The sequence below is a fragment of the Pundamilia nyererei genome, unplaced genomic scaffold (assembly GCF_000239375.1).
Source record: "Pundamilia nyererei isolate P.nyererei 1_Seehausen unplaced genomic scaffold, PunNye1.0 scaffold00002, whole genome shotgun sequence".
In the NCBI taxonomy this organism is placed as follows: Eukaryota; Metazoa; Chordata; class Actinopteri; order Cichliformes; family Cichlidae; genus Pundamilia; species Pundamilia nyererei.
The window spans coordinates 5,762,593-5,774,975 of NW_005187403.1; the positions used below are offsets into that span (position 1 = coordinate 5,762,593).

The 12,383-nt window shown below is 42.8% G+C and overlaps 1 protein-coding gene across 8 annotated transcripts in view; it reads left to right on the plus strand.

Annotated features, from left to right (window-relative positions):
• Positions 1-12,383, plus strand: part of rapgef1b (Rap guanine nucleotide exchange factor (GEF) 1b) — a 46,495-nt gene that overhangs the window by 13,698 nt on the left and 20,414 nt on the right. For 6 of the 8 annotated variants that reach the window (XM_013909619.1, XM_005720248.2, XM_013909617.1 and 3 more), the window contains exons 2-6: positions 9,475-9,620; positions 10,154-10,332; positions 11,794-11,950; positions 12,044-12,132; positions 12,225-12,383. In XM_013909619.1, coding sequence (XP_013765073.1) covers positions 9,475-9,620; positions 10,154-10,332; positions 11,794-11,950; positions 12,044-12,132; positions 12,225-12,383 — 730 coding nt within the window. The remainder of the gene's footprint in view (positions 1-9,474; positions 9,621-10,153; positions 10,333-11,793; positions 11,951-12,043; positions 12,133-12,224) is intronic. The other 2 variants (XM_013909614.1, XM_013909620.1) reach the window with 1 other exon arrangement.

Sequence of the window (12,383 nt, forward strand, 5' to 3'; positions counted from 1 at the left end):
AAAATCGCAATTAGATTATTTTCCATAATCGTTCAGCCCTACTCTGAACATTGCTTCAAGCTACTTTTCCATGAAGGATGATGGATCGAGAAGTCAGTGAATAGCAGATTACTATCTGTTTCAAAGTGGGTTTAAGATGCACAGCTCATTTCAGATCACAAACAAACAGACTCAAGAATGCAATGTGTCACCGAGAGATTAGGCTGGATTTTTCTGTTTCTTTTTGTGGCCTAATGTGACATATTTTCCTCCCCTCTCTGATAATTATAGTTTCAGGTTACTTTGTAGATTCTTCACACCTTTTCTTTTCTTTCTTTCTTTCTTTCTTTTTTTTGCCATTGTTTGTCATATTGGGAATCAGATCGTATCTGCATGTTTAGTGTTATCCTACGCCTTTTCTAGGCTGCCGTAACTCCAAAGTGACAAAAAAAAAAGGCGAGAAAGTGGGAGAAGGTGCTTTTGATATCTTGTTATCTCTGCAATCTTGTGACTCATAAGGGTAATGATGCCTCTCTTGCAAAGCAGGAGTTTCCCTTTATAGATACCGATTCAGATATAGATAGTATTCTTAATCATAAGCCTATTGTGTGCTGTCTGCTTAGATCTGAAAGCAAATTGCACAAACAGTCAGGAAACAGGAAAGAGACTGTCTTTTTCTCTTTTTTTGTTATTGTTGCCCTGCTGTCTGTTGTTCACTTGCTCATCTTCATGTTGCATACAGATGACCAGCCACAACCTCTCTAAACAGTTATGGATCTGATTAGCTTTTTTGTGTTATAGATGTGCTTTATAGATTGCCTGTGTTTGTGCGGTCATGCTCTGTTAGCCACGGTTGACCAGGCCTTCTGTTACCATGCAACGCAGCACCCAGAGCACCTCCATCACCACACTGATATTTGCTCCTGACCAGTGACCCATGGCTGGTGGGGTTTGCGTTCCTGGTCACTGACATACTGAAGGGCATGCTTATGCAAGTATCGGCTGAGGCGTGCTTTATTGAAACAGAGATTGACTTGGGAGGGGATAAAAATAAGCGTGTACTTTTGTGTGCTTAGAAATGAAACGTGATAAATGCTTTGCTTTGGTAAAACGAATGTGATGTAATGTGAGAAACCCATTTGAGTTTTGTCGCTCCAGTTTTTGTGGAGTAATTGAATTCTACAAATGAGCTGGAAATGTATCACTTGAGCAAAGTATTCATTTAAATATAAATTAACTTTGAAAGTGTCTCATCAGTCTGACAGCTGCAAATTGGTTGTAGTTGGTGGTAATTCTTTTTTGTAACTGTTCTTATGCCAGTTCAGTTTTTTTGGGGGGTTTTTTCTTGCCCATTACCTTTTATTTTGCACTTCAGAATTCGGTTGAGAATTGAATGCCCAAAGAAATTTATCATTTATAATTGCATTGCACAAGCAGAAACGATCTCCCACATCTCATATGCTCATTTGTTAAGTGGACTGCAATAGACTCGAGCACTTAGTATCTGTATCTCATTTACTTGCTGGTTGAGTGGATTTGATGATCTCGGCCTCACTGTGGCTCCTTGTCGTTGAACTTCATGCTCAAACAGCACAGCTGGTTAACTATGGACTCCACCATTGCACTTCCTCTGTTACTTTTAAGTTAGCTGTTAGCCAGTGCCTCATTACTGTACTGTGCTATTTTGCTTCCAGGTGGACTTGAGCAACAGTTCTCCAGGCATTCTGAGGGTCTTTCAGAGTTTTTCTTTGACTGTTTGGCCTTCTTTGCTAATTTTCTGTCCAGTCCAGTTAAGCCACATGACAGACAACTTGACAAAAAACAATTTTAACTGTCTTTCGATACTCTGTTACTAGCAGCCTATTGCAACAACACATAATGTATTCCTTTATATTTAGTTTAATCTATTAAAAATGCCAAAGATAAGAGTTTGATAGGCATAAAACAGTATTTTTTGCAAGAAGGTGTTTCCAGAAGAGCTATCAATGAAAAACATGGCATAACTCAGCATGACATTCAGTGTCCTTAAAAACAAGTGGAGGACAAAAGAAGATGTGGAAGGCCTAAATAACTATCTAGAGCAGATGAACAGTATCTGAGCATCAAGTCTTTAAAAAATAGAAGACAAAAAAAACAGCAAAGACCTGAAACAGGACCCGAGATCTGGCTATTCAGTTCATCCACCTGCTTTGGTGAAGCCTCATCAGAATTGGTGTCAGTGAAAGTGTGGCTGTCAAGATGGAATGAGGAGAAAAGACTGGGGAATGCCAACTTATGCAAGAACTGGAATAAAACTCAGTGGAAGCACATCATCAGAGTGATGAATCCATATTTGTAATGTTTGGTTCAAGTCATTGTCAGTATGTAAGAGGAGGTTAGGAGAGAGGTGCAACATAAGCACGTACTGCCATCTGTAGAATATGGTGGAGGCTCTGTCATGTTTAGGAGCTGCTTTTCAGCCAGTGGTGTTGCGGACCGTGTCCAAATTGCTGCAACACCATCTGGAAAGCATTTGATTGGCAGCAGCTTCATTTTTCAACATGACAGTGATTTCAAACATGCTGCCAATGCAGTAAAACCATACCTGGATAGAAGAACAGACAATGGAACACATCAGTCAGAGCCCGAACCTCAACACTGTTAAACCAGTGTGGGATCATTTTGATAACAACATAATCCAAAGAGCATAGTGTGTCCTTCAAGGAGTCTGGAGAACTATTCCTGAAGACTACTTAAAGAAGTGGCAAGAAAGCTGTCTAAGAGAGTTCCTGTTGTGTTGAAGAATATAGGTGCTCATAACTAATGTGAACTTAAAGTTAAGAATTATATAAATTCTGTTTTTGCCTTATATATAGTATTTTTGTACATCTTTAAACAATAAATAAACCACTGCATTTACTTCCCATTTTCCAAGCAAAATATGAAGCGAATGAGAGGTAGCTCAGACTTTGTCACAGCACATACCAGACCTTCCTACCTTCGTCATCCTTGAACTGTGGCTTGACCTGCAACACACCCACCCACCCACATACACACAGAGAGCCTGTGGTTTCCTATAGCGCTGCATATTAACTGTGGATATAAAGAGGATTCCTATTGAAAACTGAACACCGCCAGCAGGAAATAACCACTACAATGGAGAGAATAAATAATTCACTAAGCACTTAAATATTTCCTGTTGAATTTTTCTCTTTCCTCTCCATTTTTTTCTCCCTGCTGTTCATCTTATGTGCCTCAGGCTAGCATCCCCCCCACCCTTTGCTCCACAGCAGGTCTTACTTCTTGTTCCGCAGTGTAACAGACAGCAGTTAACACTGTTGTCATTTTCATAGGCAAATAAGAGCTCAATGAAAGCAGAGTCACTTATAAACAATGACATGGCTATTTACGTGTATCCCATATGGTGGGTTTCTGCTTAAGTGTGCCAGATTCTTTGTCTTTATTTAAAGAAGGCTGCGTAAACAGTAACAGCTATAGCTTAAAAGGAAAGTGGGATTAATGTGCATCAATTTGTAGAGGCTCTTTTTTTTTTTTTTTTTTTTTTTTTAAATCAAGCATATTTGTGGCTGTATGCATTTTTATATTTATGTGGGTGAGAGGAACATACCTATGTTAGATCTACAACCCCATCTAATGCATCTTTGTAAAAGGGCACTTCTTATAGAGAACTCATTTATTTACATCCAATGCAGGGGTAATGTCGTGCTTCCATGTGACTTAGCTTTTTAAAAATTATTTTAAGGTATTTATGGGCTTTTTAACTTTTATTATGGCATGACAATTTAGAGTTGACACAACAGCTAGGAGAGAGCATAAGGGAACATACACAGCAAATGAACTGGGGTAGAGTTGAACCATTTCCAGTTTGCATTGCAACTTTTTGGCGAGTGCAAAACAGCTGCAATGCTGTTTAGCAAGTATTCAGCGACTTTTTTCCACACAATTTGCCATCTTCTATATACATTACTGAGCGCTGCAATCTGCTGGTGACCCAAACAATTGCAAGGAGGCTTTCAGTGCAGTGCTTCATACCTCTGTGTGACCGTTTCACCTAGCAACTGCAAGCAGCCTCCTACAACTATTTGCCAACCAGCTGGGGAATACACCTTTTTCCCAAGTGACCAACGGTTACTAGGGGGTCTGTAGACCAGTTGCTACTGGTGTTTAGCGATCAATTTGACAATGACTGGTAGCAATTTCCAGCAACTGCTCATAACTGGTCAAGGATTATACATTTTACCTCAGTGACTGGTGGTTACCATGCTAATGCCAGCTGGTTTTTATGCCTGTGATTGGGGCCATAAGAACATGGATCCACACCAACCAGTTTAATGACATGATGACAGAGTAAAGGTTTACCAAACTGAAACCTAAAGTAAGCTGACAGTCACGATCAGGTGTTAGTAATGGCACAGTTCTTAAAGCCTGTTTGATGTAAAGCTATAACCGGTGACAGTTTGGTCAGATGACAGCTTATTGAGTTTATTAAGACTGTCCCAGACAGATGAAAAGATGCCCCAGCTAGCAAATCAAGTTAACATTGCTGGTACTGTGGGTCTTTGCTTCAAAATGTGTGCAACAGAAATGCCGTTATAAACTCAAAAGCATATTAACATACTGATGGACTGAATGAGTCCAGTGTGAAGGCTATATACATATACTTGTAGGTTTTATCTCTCAAGGAGTCTGTGTAAAGCAGAAAAAGAACTCATTTTTGCAGTTCATTCATCCTCTAAACATTTTCTATGCACACTTTCAGATCAGTTTTCCCCCCCACTTGCCTTTTTCGTATGCTGAACAGCTGCCACAGTGACCTTTGTGACTCTCGTAGCAGTCTTCTAACAGGCTAAACACGTCCGCAGAGGAAGTTTTGGGGACACTTTCACTGAGAAGCTCCTCGCTGAAGGGGTTCAGCAGGAGGTGACAGCTGTACATGTAACTAAGCACAGCCTCATCTCTGCTTTCCACCCTGTTTCGTCTTACTCTAAGCCTACAGGGCCAGTGAGAAGGGAAGAGGCCACCAGCTGTCCTGTATAGATCACACCTGTACTGAGCAGGAACCACATCAATCTGCCAGCCCGTCACACCCCGACACACACATATGGCACCAGTCGTCATGATCAGCAATACAGAACGGGATTTTTTTTTCTAATTTGGAAAATAGATAAATAAGATAAGTACAATTAAGAAACAAGTTGTTTCATAAATTGCAGTTTTTCACACTACACAGACTGCCATTAATAGCAGGGGTGGAATTAACCTCCTCCCACTCAGAGATACTGTATTATAAATAGAAAGGGGGGAGAGGAAAAAACCCTCCTAATTTAATAATATTCAGTTTATGAGGAAGCAGCATTTCAAACACCTTCAGGTATGTCTTTTTGTCTGACAGCCTGTCAGGATTCGCTCTGTTTATTAAAAAACCATTTGCCTTGCGATTTGGGAGGGTCATGAGTTCAAGGAAGTTTTTCAAGATATTAATCACACTGATACAGAATCATGTTAGCCTGGAGGGATTGTGCTCGTAGCTATGGTTCATGTGGTGAGGCTGACAAAACCCTAGACTGGCTGCCTTTCCAGGTGGAATACTAAATAAACTATTTCTTATTCTAAATGAAATGTTCCTGGACAGCAGGTGTCTGTGGGTTGCCTTAGGGCAGCAGAATTAAATGCAGAGGTCTTTTCAGGCTCCAGCAAATAACAAGCGAAATATACACAAAATTAATTTGCGGTATATTGCATCCACTTACCTCTTTTTGCCAGAAGCATCCATAAATTTACACCCTATGTGTGTGTGTGTGTGTGTTTTTTTTTTTTCTGTTTGCTTATTGTGTAACAAAGCCTTCAGACAATTCAGCAGCTAGAAAGCTCCCAGGGAATCTGTTAACACCGCAGAGCTGGATGAGAACTCTCCCAGGCTTTGTTGAAGAGTTGTTCAGACTCAAGTGTTTGCTTTAAATGTCCCCAAGGCCTTTAAGAGCAGCAAAGTGTCTGCAGAGTTTAAAAGCCTCCAAAAAAGATGTTTACTTGTTAAATCCTTCGCTATTTAGTCTTAACAATGTCATTTATAGTCATTTTTTCACATATCCTACAGACTTGGATTTTTGCTACCAGTACTAACATGAACCGATTGTCATAAGGTTTTTACCACATGAACTGTGAACTCATCGCACTGGGGATTTTTTTTGCGTGAGGTTTACGCGTAATTGTGACTTTGCAGTGTGACGTGAGGGTTTGGGGGTTGTTTGGTTTCAGTTCTTCATGGGACTGAAGCATTTTACAATGTAAGAGATAAACCAAGACTTTTTTTTTAATGGAAGCCTAACCCACTTTGATGTTTGTCAGTTAGGCTCTGCTGTTTTATTTTTTTTAGTTTTTACTTTTCACTAAAATGGATATGGAAGCCACAAATAGAAATCAACAAAGGCAAAGCATCACATATTAAATCTTCAAATTAATTCTTCTTCTTTTATCCCCTTGGTCTCTCAAAGCAGTTTTAAAGTAGTAAAAACACAAGTATTGGCTTTGAAGTAACATTTTAAATGGTGTAAAGCTGCGTAGATTGATATGTTGAAGACTGGAACCAAATTGTAGCTTTTAAAATTGTTTAAAGCCTTCAGTATAGCGGTTGCACCAATTACTTTGATCTGCAAAATGGGGTCCTGGGTCCCCAAGGTTGGGAACAAGGTTGGTTTTATAGTTGTTGAGACATGATCCAAGTCCCAGTTTGGCCACTTATGTGCTCATCATAAATATGCCTAAAAACCTGAGAAAATAGAGGCTGGAAAATGTGTTGCATTTTATGTAAAAAGTAAAAACTGGCAGAAACTCTAATAAGGTGGATCATGGGATGCTTTGAAGTCTTTTTAGTGACGGTAATCTAACAGTGCCTCAGGTTGTTCAAGAGTTAAGTGCATAAATGTGCTTCCATTTGGACTTATTCATGGCGCTTGGGTGTTCGAGGTGCAGAAATGAATAGTCTCCAGTCTCAGTTTGGCACTGAGACAGTTTTACTGTTCTCCAGGCTGCCAGAATCTACGGGTAGCAGACGACAACAGTATTAGCGCCTACACAACTTCCAATTTTATCCCACCCCAAAACGGTTTAACTGTAAAGTTTCTTTCACTGTTTTGTTTCGTCGATGACTCGTCAGATCTGTCTGAGACATTACAACCAATGACATCATAATTCTGGCCAGCAGCAGGCAGGAAGCTGAGGAGAGGACCTGGCTGCGCACTCTCTCACAGAGGAGGGGAGGGTGGATACTTAAGGGGGGGCTGCATGACTATAACAGAGCACTTCACTGTGTTCTCCCTCTCTCTCCCTCTCTCTCTCGTGCTTGCTGACTTTAACAGTGTCCATTTCTTTCTGTTGATGATGTCATTTTCATGCTGAGCCAGACTTCCAGTTCTTTCTACTCCCAAGAACTAAAGAGGAAAAAAAAAGACTGGGTTGAGAAGTGAATAGGGGAGCGGAGGATTGATGGAACCAGCCCTGTGCGCCTGATAAACAGCTGAGCCTCGGGACCGCGATGTGGCGTCTGAGGTCACCAGCTGTATCGATCGCATGCACTCATTGTGCTCGTGTCATTGCTTCCCAGCTCTGGGGCTGGGACGATGCTGAGTTGCAGCTGTAAACGTGGACACAGCTCTGTGTAAGCTGCAGTTGAGTGAGAGGGTGCAGCGTTTTTGTGAAGTCCGACACAATCCCCTGTGCACGCTCCCAGATTAAGGGGATTCTGGGCGGGGGGGCGCTGAATTTATATGAAGGCTGATGTGCAATCAAAAACATACTCACTACCCTACATGTAGTCTGTGACTCTGTAAAGCGAAGTCCAGCCAGGAGAGTGTCTTGGCTTGTGGCAAAACTGACTTAACACTGTATGTACAGCCTCGGGGTGTAAGATAATCTCTCACGCTAGCTGTGCTATTCAGACCGTTGCTCTTCTGGAGCTCTGAAGGACTACATCATCCCCTGCGGCGCGACTACAAAGTGTAGATCCAGACAGCAGTGCAGTTGAGAAGGTTGTCCCTTCCTGCAGGGTCTTCATCGCACCGAGTGACTGCTCTGTCTTCTTTGATAAACTTGTCTTCCTTCTCCTTAAATCCTGCCCAGCTGACTAGACGTTGTTATTTCTTTACTCCACTGACTGTGTGAAATGAAGAGGCACAGCATACCAATAAAATATGCTATCTCTGTCACACGGTGGCATGAATTTACTCTCTCCCTGGAAACAGCCGCTCATGAAGTTACATTTGAGTTAGTTTGTTTTTACCCCAGGAAAGCAAACACGTTGAAACATCTATATGTGATTGATTCAACCGATTTGGATATTAGAAACTGGGTCAAATTCAGATTAAAATTGATGAGCAGTCATGAAAGAGATTTCCAGCAACTCTGCGTTTTGCTCAATCCTCTCTCTCTGCGACACGAATAACTTACTAATGCTTGCCCCATCCCGAAAAACAAATTCACCTGGAGTTTTCTTTTTCTTTTTTTTTGTGTGTGAAGCTGGGATAAAAAATTTTAAAAAATCTGCGTAAGAACAAGAGACAAGGGGTCACGCATGCCTAATCTCAGGAAATGCTACGGCAGCCGTTCTCACCAACATTTTTAATGAGAACACGAGGCCGTCCTTGGCCGTCCTGGCGAACTTTGGCTTTGCGCTGGGTGTAAAGGATGACGGGGATTAGAGATAGAACAGTGGGGTGGATGCTTGCGTGTCGTGTCGATCAATGGTGCAGATGAAAGCACGGCCCCACTGGAAGTCTGGTTTGTGGCTCTTTCCTGCTGTTGATTGCTATTCTGCAGTCTTTTTGGTTGTTTTCCTTCACGCTGATGGCCCCAGAATGCCACATCCTGCCGTTGCGGCGCTCAAGGGAGATTAAAGCAGATAAAGGTGTCATTTTGTCACTGATAAAACCCACACTCGTCATGTCAGCTCCCACTGCCCTTATTAGTATTTATTTCCTGGTTCAGCTTCAGATAGGAGGGGAGAGACAAAGAGGTGAAAGGACAACATGAGGGAGCACCTTATTTATGTTAAGGCTCTGTTAATCCTGGGATCAACTAAACCCTCACTGCTATGAACTAGTTGGAATTCTGCTAAATAACTCATCTATTATGAAGCTGCTGTCTCTGTAATCCTGTAAAGTCATTTTCATCTCTGCACTAACTAGCAGAGGCACACTCGTCTGCTTTGGCCTGGTCTCCCTCACATCTGTACAAATAATGAGCTGCTAGATGAGCTTGAGCAGCAGATTTGTGTTAGCATTAAAGACTCCAGTTTTCCCTTTTGGAGTCTTGCTGGTGCTCAGCTCCTGACTTGAGCACCACTGTGTGATAGTGATATCAGCACTTCACTGAGCTTGTGCCATCTGCTTACATCTCATTTCTATCCTCAAACCCCCTTCCTCACCCCCCACCTCCCCCTTGAGAATCTCTCCTCGGTAACTGACCATTCAACTTCCTGTGTTTTCCCTCTCTCGTCCACAGACTCGCAACGGTCCCATCTGTCCACTATCACCATGATCCTGAAGGACAAGTTCCACTCTCCCAAGATCAAGAGGACTCCATCCAAGAAGGGCAAGCAACTGCAGCCCGAGACAGCAGCCAAGAGTACTGAGAAACCTACTAACAAGGTGTGTGTGTGCGCCAGCAGACATGTGTGTATCGTGGGAAATCCAACGCTTTCCCGCCTATTCCGTGTATTTGTTTGCCTCTTTGCGAGGCGATTGTTTTCCTGTCAGATGTTTTGTGCTCCTCTATTCCATTGTGTCCGCACGTGGGTTTCCCTGCTGGTTCCCACAGCCTCCCAGTCGCTGTGGCGGCTGGCTGTGCTTCAGCAGGTGTCTAAACCTATAAAGGCGCGAATGGAACCGCGCTGCGTCGTGAATGAACTCTGTTAGCTCTTAAAGGCTTTTGGTGTAATGAGTATATTCCTCAGCAGTCCTGCTGTGAAAGACTAGAGGCTCAAAGAGCTCTTTGCAGGAGCACCAAGATCACTCAAAGCCACATCACTTGATAGATGATGCTTTGAACTGTGAGCAAACCACAGGAGTAGCAGACCCAATGTACAGAGCCCAGACTAAATAGTAACTATTTACTTCTCTTATAAAAATGAACTTTGCAGTCTAATCCTGAGACACTGTTTTGTGGTTGTGTTTTTTTTTAGAAGGTTAGTAGGCTGGAGGAGCAGGAGAAAGAAGTGGTCAGTGCCCTGCGCTACTTCAAGACAATCGTGGACAAAATGGTCGTGGAGAAGAAGGTTCTGGAGATGCTTCCAGGCTCGGCCAGCAAGGTGCTTGAAGCAATCTTGCCTCTGGTGCAGGTAGAGGCACGGATACAGCACAGGTGGGTAATAGAAAATGTAGGTCAGTGTTATAATATTCTTTCTGCAGTCTTTTTCCCCACTTTAGATTTATATTAGTCACACTGTATCACTTCTCAGTTTATTCTTATTATTCTTGCCTCTCGAAGCAGCTTGTAAAGTAGCTCGGTCACATGTTCAGACTAGAAAGACGTTGGCTTCCTGTCAGCGAGGAGCTTGTGAAGATTGATAAGTTCGCAGGCTCCCCTCGAAATCTGAAGTTGTATAAGCTCACATCACTCGCTGCTCTCTCTCTCTCCATTAACACATTTCTTTTTGTGGAACAGAAATTAATTTCAGCTTTGAGATATATCAGCCCGTAGCACGAGTCAGTTTGCTTTATTTCCCCTGTGTGTTTGTTGTTGTTGTTGTTGTTTTTTTAAAGTAAGCCCAGCTACAGTTTTTTGTGGACAGCTTTTGCCAGGACATGTTGAAACTTCTCTGTCTTTGTCTTTGTGCCTTTTTTCTCACCCATCGTTACAGATGAAGTACGGAGGTCAAAGGTCAGAGCACTGTGTTTAGAAGCAGTTGATGGATTGTTGCTGGAAAACTGAGCAGCAGCCATATTTTAAGATTTGAACTCAATCTTACCGAGTCCAAATCTCGACAGATCCCAGTAAAAGTTTACATTATAGTTACTTTACAGCTCTAAGTTTAATGTCTTTTGGCAAATAAGCTACAGTAAGTAAATATTGTTTCATAATATTAGCTGTCAAGTTTCCATTTTAGCGATTAAAACCGTTTTTCCGTTGGCTACATGTGTGGTATATTTGGTTTCAGGGATTTAATTTAATTTGAGTCAAATAGATGTAACTCCAGTGAGAGTTAAGTAGAGAGCTTATTTGCTAAAACTGTATTAGTATATACAAAGTCTAGTCAGCCACATGAATTATAATCACTCTAGATCTCCTCAGCTCTAGCGTGATCTACGTCCCATACTTGTCCAATCCACCATCTCCCTACTTCTATAGCTTCAGTTCTCTCCCACTCGCTTAAGGACTAAGCCGTGCAGAGACATTGGAAGGATATTCCTGCACTGTGAATCAGTCGCTGCGTGTTGATACAGGCCATTGCCACACCTTAGTGTTAAGTCTCAAAGTATGATTTGCTAAATGGTGAAACAACACCCACTTCCCCACATTCTCCTGTGAGCTCTAGCAGCCTTATTCCTAGCCTCAAGCTTGTAGCCTAAGCAATTCCAACCAATCCCCCCAAAAATGTTTGTTGATAGACAGTAGATAGAATGTGTCTTATTTCTGTGATTTTTCTCACTTGCAGCCTAACATGTTCCCCCTCCTCCTTCTCCTTCTTCACGCCTTGCTGTTGTGCCCTCTTGGATCATTCTCCTTCCTCACTTTTGCTCTCCCCTCCTGTGCATGATGTGCGTCGTATCTGTACTGTACACCACCGACCCCCCCCTCCGAATTCCTCTTCTCGTCAAACAGTTCGGCGCTGTCATCTTGCCACAGCCGCGTATATCAGAGTTTGGCCAACCTTATCCGCTGGGCCGACCAGGTGATGCTTGACGGGATTGACTTGGACGATAAGGAAAATGTGGCTTCTGTCACCAATGTCATCAAAGCGGTGCTGGATGGAGTAAAGGTATGGGCCCTGTGCTGAAAATGATGTGGCAGTGTGCTAAAGTGGAGTTTTCAGAGGAGACTGAGACTGGCTGCGTTGTCTGCCTGTGAACAGGAGCTGGTGAAGCTGACCATAGAGAAGCAGGAACAGCCGTCACCTACCACACCTAATAAACCAGCAGCACCTGCTGTCACAGCCGAGAGGTGAGCGCAGAGCACACTCGCAGGATTACGAAGATTCAGGCGCTCCGAGCACGTCCCGTCACTCAATCTGCTTTTTTTCTTTACGTACGCAGCAGCGTGTCAGCAGAGATGCCCCTGATAGATCGGGAGCAGGAGGTCTCGAGTAAGCCGGCTCCGGCAGCCGCTCCTGTGGAAGCTGCCCCTGAAGTACCAGACGTGGAAGTAGCACCTCCCAAACCACCACTACCGGAAGCCAAAATGGCTGAGCTCAG